The 5,553-nt window shown below is 51.0% G+C and overlaps 1 protein-coding gene across 1 annotated transcript; it reads right to left on the bottom strand.

Annotated features, from left to right (window-relative positions):
- Positions 1–2,579: 2,579 nt before the first annotated feature.
- Positions 2,580–5,130, bottom strand: LOC135981948 (uncharacterized). The gene is made up of 2 exons (XM_065587121.1): positions 4,144–5,130; positions 2,580–3,149 (listed from the first exon to the last, which is right to left on the bottom strand). The coding sequence occupies exons 1-2, from the start codon at positions 4,718–4,720 to the stop codon at positions 2,674–2,676; spliced, it is 1,053 nt and encodes a 350-aa protein (XP_065443193.1). The 5' UTR covers positions 4,721–5,130; the 3' UTR covers positions 2,580–2,673.
- Between the last annotated feature and the right edge of the window lie 423 nt (positions 5,131–5,553).

Below are 5,553 nucleotides of genomic sequence, written 5' to 3'. Positions count from 1 at the left end.
AGGAAATGCTTAAAAACTTGGTTTCAGAGTAGCAGCCATGTTAATCTGTGTAGAACTGATGAATGAAATTGTTTTTAATTGTCTACTTTATTAATGTAACTTCATAAGTAAAGTTTTATGAATGAAACAATTTTCATTCATAAAACTGGTTACCCCAATAACTGGCTAATTAACAATTAAGATGCTTGTTAAGAGCCATAGCTGTTCAGTCAGCTGCCTTTGTAAGTTTCACTATCAATCCAATTCCTGCTTAAATCACTGAGGCCTTGTCTACACTACGAGAGTAGTTCGATTTTACTTGCATCGAATTTTTGTAATCGATATTGCAAAGTCGAACGTGTGTGTCCACACTAAGGACAGTAATTCGACTTTGTGCGTCCACACTAACGGTGATAGCGTCGACATTCGAAGCGGTGCACTGTGGTCAGCTATCCCACAGTTCCCGCAGTCCCCTCTGCCCATTGGAATTCTGGGTGTAGCCGGCAATGCCTTCTGGGTAACAAAATGAGTCGAGGGTGCTTTTGGGAAACTGTCGTCATCCGTCCATCACTCCCGCCCTCCCTCCCTGAAAGCGCCGGCGGGAAAACAGTTCGCGCGCTTTTCCAGTCATTGACAGCGCGGACGCCACTGTACTCCGAGCATGGAGCCCGCTGCGACCATCGCTGCAGTTGTGGCCGCTCTCAACGTCTCGCAGCTTATCATAAAGGTTTCCCTGAGGCAGATGCAGAAAAGTCAGGCAAGGAGGCTACGGCACCGCGGTGATGTCCTGAAGTCTGAGAGTAGCACAGACCTGTCAGAAAGCAGGCGACCCAGCGCCGAGGACATCACAGTGGCAATGGGTCATGTTGATGCCGTGGAACGGCGATTCTGGGCACGGGAAACAAGCACTGAGTGGTGGGACCGCATAGTGCTGCAGGTCTGGGATGAATCCCAGTGGCTGCGAAACTTTCGCATGCGGAAGGGAACTTTCCTGGAACTTTGTGAGTTGCTGTCCCCTGCCCTGAAGCGCAGTGACACCCGGTTGCGAGCTGCACTGAGTGTACAGAAGCGAGTGGCCATAGCCCTGTGGAAGCTTGCAACGCCAGACAGCTACCGGTCAGTCGCGAACCAGTTTGGGGTGGGCAAATCTACCGTGGGGGTTGTTGTGATGCAAGTAGCGAAGGCAATCGTTGATGTACTGCTGCCAAAGGTAGTGACCCTGGGAAACGTGGAGGCGATCATAGATGGCTTCGCAGCGATGGGATTCCCAAACTGCGGTGGGGCCATAGATGGAACTCACATCCCTATCCTGGCACCGGACCACCAGGCCACCCAGTACATTAACCGAAAGGGATACTTTTCCATGGTGCTGCAAGCACTGGTGGACCACAGGGGACGTTTTACCAACATCTACGTGGGATGGCCGGGCAAGGTTCATGACGCTCGTGTTTTCAGGAACTCTGGTCTGTTTAGACGGCTGCAACAAGGTATTTACTTCCCGGACCACAAAATAACTGTTGGGGATGTGGAGATGCCTATAGTCATCCTCGGGGACCCAGCCTACCCGCTAATGCCCTGGCTCATGAAGCCCTATACTGGCGCCCTGGACACTGAAAAAGAACTCTTCAACTACCGGCTGAGCAAGTGCAGAATGGTGGTGGAGTGTGCTTTTGGCCGTCTCAAGGGGAGATGGAGAAGCTTACTGACTCGCTGTGATCTCAGCGAAACCAATATCCCCATTGTTATAGCAGCTTGCTGTGTGCTCCACAATCTCTGTGAGAGCAAGGGGGAGACCTTTATGGCGGGGTGGGAGGTTGAGGAAAATAGCCTGGCTGGTGATTACTCACAGCCAGACAGCCGGGCGATTAGAAGAGACCAGCGGGAAGCGCTGTGCATCCGGGAGGCTTTGAAAGCAAAGTTCCTGAGTGAGCAGGGTAACCTGTGATTTTATAGTTTGTGTACTGAGAAGCTAAACCTGCCCCCGTTTCTTTACCCAGGTAATGTTGACTATCCTATCCAGTTACATACCCCCTTCACCCCCCCTCCAACACACGTGTCGAAATAAAAATAGTTCTACTTTGTTAAAGCACACCGTTTTCTTTAATACTGTTTTAGCGGGAATTTTTTAAAACTGGGACGCAGACTGTGGTGCGGGGCGGGTCTAGTGTTGTGATGCGAATGCAGCTTCTAAACTCAAGGATTGACAGGCTCCGCTGCGGTGGGATGCTTGTTTCAACGGAGCCTGTCACCCCTCCTGATCGGGACTGTGTGTATGGGAGGTCTATTTGACTTTGTGGCAGGGGGAGGACGGTTACAGATCCCATGCTGTGTGGCTCTGTGATCCTGTCTAAGGACCGGCGCTTAAGATCTGTAACTGCCCTCCCCCGCCACAAAGTCACAGAGCAACCCACCCCCCCCAACATTACATCAAAACAACCTCCCAGACTAACCGGGGCAACTAGTCACTGCATCACTGCACTGTGTATGTGCCCTGCTGCTGTGCCTGCCCCCGACTATGTACCCTGCCAAAGGAGACTGTCCTGTCCAATTTCCAACCCCCTTTCCCCTCCTCCTCCAAAAGAACATGATTGAAACAGTAGTTAACAGAAACGAATTTTTTATTATCAACTACACATGGCATTGGGAGGTGAAACTTGGACGTGGGCTTGTGTCAGGCGGGAAGGAAAGAACTTTTCAAATTTTGGGAAATGAGAGCCTTCTGCTACTAGAGCTCTCTGCAGGGGTGGAGTGAGAGTTAGCAGGGACTCTGCCGCCTCTCCTTCTTTGCACTTTGGGTGAGGTGGGTATGGGACTTGGTGGCGGGGGAGGGCGGTTAGAGATGGACTGCAGCGGGGCTCTGTCCTCCTGCCTCCGTTCCTGCAGAACATCCACAAGGCGCCGGAGTGTGTCCGTTTGCTCCCTCAGTAGTCCAAGCAGCGTTAGAGTCGCCTGCTGGTCTTCCTGCCGCCACCTCTCCTCCCGATCCATGTTGGCTTGGTGCATTCGGGTCAAGTTCTCCCGCCACTGGGTCTGCTGTGCTGCCTGGGCTTGGGAAGAGGCCATAAGCTCAGAGAACATGTCCTCCCGTGTCCTCTTCTTCCTACGCCTAATCCGCGCTAGCCTCTGGGAGTGTGATTCCAGGCTAGGTTGTGAGACAGTCGCAGACGGGGCTGTGGAAATGGGAAAAAGGGAGTGAATTCCTCTGAAAGATAAATGTAGTTGTGAACAAAGAACATAGTCTTTCTCTGTGAACAAGACCATGCACAGCACCTTTCACATGCGCACTCAGCACAAGGTCGAATTCTCGGCCTTCGCATTCTGTGCCTGGGGTCTTGAACAGCACATTTGAGAAGCGAGGCAGCACAACGGAATTTCTGTTGCAGGCAGACATGGTAAGCCGTACACTTGTGGCAGTTTAAAACTTTTATATTACCACTGGCCTCATTTCACATTTAAATCAATGTCAGTCCCTGCTGCCAGCAATCCGGCAAGCGGGAACTCTGCCCCTGTCCCACCCCCTCGCGGCTGTCCCCGGGAACGATCCCTTTCGGCTGCCCCTCTCCCGCCTCCACCGCGTGGCTGCAAACCAGCGGTGACAGTTCTGTAAAGGAACGGGAAAGCAGTCCCAACACTAACATTCCCCTACCTAATTAAAAGCAGGTCACCATGGCCGACATCACCCTGATGAGGATCTCCGAGAGCGACAAAGAGAGAATGCTCCGGGAAAGCCTCCAAAGACCAGGGCCGTATGCCGCCCTGCTGTGCAGAGCAATGATCCCCGAGTACCTGATAATCTCGTGGCGCGGCAACGTGTCGTACTTCGGAGGACCCAATAAGGCCGCTCTCCCCAAGAACCTCATGCAACGGCTTTCAAGTTACCTCCAGGAGAGCTTCATCGAGATGTCCCAGGAGGATTACTGCTCTATCCCCGCACATATAGACCGCATTTTACTGTAGCTGCAGTAGCAGGGAATACACAGTAGAGCGGCTTGTGCAGGACAATCACTGAAAACCGGACATTGCTAGATTTCTTTTCAAAACTTGCACTGCCCCTTACTAAACCGTTAAGCGCCTAGGGCACACTAATCATGAACAACCCATTCTTTTAATTGTTAATATTCCTGTTTTGTTAAAAATAAATGTTTAGATGTTTACAACACTTACTGGCTGATCCTTCACCAGATTCTGTGTCCGGGGTAATGGCTGGGGACGCTTCGTAGGGGATCTCTGTAAGGGTGATGAAGAGATCCTGGCTGTCGGGGAAATCAGCGTTGTGAGAGCTGCCAACTGCCTCGCCCTCCTCATCTCCTTCCTCATCTTCCCCGTCCCCTAACATGTCTGAGGAACCGGCCGTGGACAGTATCCCATCCTCAGAGTCCACGGTCACTGGTGGGGTAGTGGTGGCGGCAGCACCGAGGATGGAATGCAGTGCCTCGTAGAAACGGGATGTCTGGGGATGGGATCCGGAGCGTCCGTTTGCCTCTTTGGTCTTCTGGTAGCCTTGTCTCAGCTCCTTGATTTTCACGCGGCACTGCGTTGCATCCCGGCTGTATCCTCTCTCTGCCATGTCTTTAGAGATCTTCTCGTAGATCTTTGCATTCCTTCTTTTGGATCGCAGCTCGGAAAGCACGGACTCATCGCCCCACACAGCGATGAGATCCAAGACTTCACGATCAGTCCATGCTGGGGCTCTCTTTCTATTCACAGACTGCATGGCCATCACTGCTGGAGAGCTCTGCATCGTTGCCAGTGCTGCTGTGCTCGCCACGATGTCCAGACAGGAAATGAGATTCAAACTGGCCAGACAGGAAAAGGAATTCAAATTCAAATTTTCCCGGGGCTTTTCCTGTGTGGCTGGTCAGAGCATCCGAGCTCGCACTGCTGTCCAGAGCGTCAACAGAGTGGTGCACTGTGGGATAGCTCCCGGAGCTATTAGCGTCGATTTCCATCCACACCTAGCCTAATTCGACATGGCCATGTCGAATTTAGCGCTACTCCCCTCGTCGGGGAGGAGTACAGAAGTCGAATTAAAGAGACCTCTATGTCGAACTAAATAGCATCGCAGTGTGGACGGGTGCAGGGTTAATTCGATTTAACGGCGCTAACTTCGACATAAACGCCTAGTGTAGACCAGGCCTGAGACTTGCACTGTTTCAGTATTGTAACTTCTGTTCACCATTTATTACACTTGCCTACAGTGTAACTTTTGTTCAGTGTTTGCCATCCATTATACTTGTCTATATTGTAACTTCTGTTCACTGTTTGCCATATTGTAATTCAAACCCCATTTTAAAACACTTACTCCATTTTGTAAGGGCTTGCTGCAACCTTCATTTTTGCAAACCCTGCTGTAATCTTATTAGTTTAGTTTAGATGTGTGAATGAGGTATGTATGGATGATGGAATCAACCTCCAGCCCCAGCCTGTCCTGATTAAATAGAGTTCAAACACCAACGGCTGAAGATGCAGACAAGAGCCCTAACAGAGTAAGAAGAATCCACCCTAAAAAGAAAAGGTACAATAGAAGGAAGATCAAAGCCTGGTCCCAGGCTGAAAGTCATGTCTGCAATTGAC

Source organism: Chrysemys picta, chromosome 2, assembly GCF_011386835.1.
Source record: "Chrysemys picta bellii isolate R12L10 chromosome 2, ASM1138683v2, whole genome shotgun sequence".
NCBI lineage: Eukaryota > Metazoa > Chordata > Testudines > Emydidae > Chrysemys > Chrysemys picta.
Note: the sequence above shows the minus strand (reverse complement) of the source record. Positions and strands in the feature narration are given on the sequence as shown.

Excerpts from the sequence above, each read along its gene's own strand:
- LOC135981948 (XM_065587121.1), bottom strand. The coding sequence starts at position 4,720 with ATGCAGAGCTCTCCAGCAGTGATGGCCATGCAGTCTGTGAATAGAAAG. Across the intron at positions 3,150-4,143 it reads ATCTGGTGAAGGATCAGCCA|CCCCGTCTGCGACTGTCTCA; the intron begins GTAAGTGTTGTA and ends CCATTTCCACAG.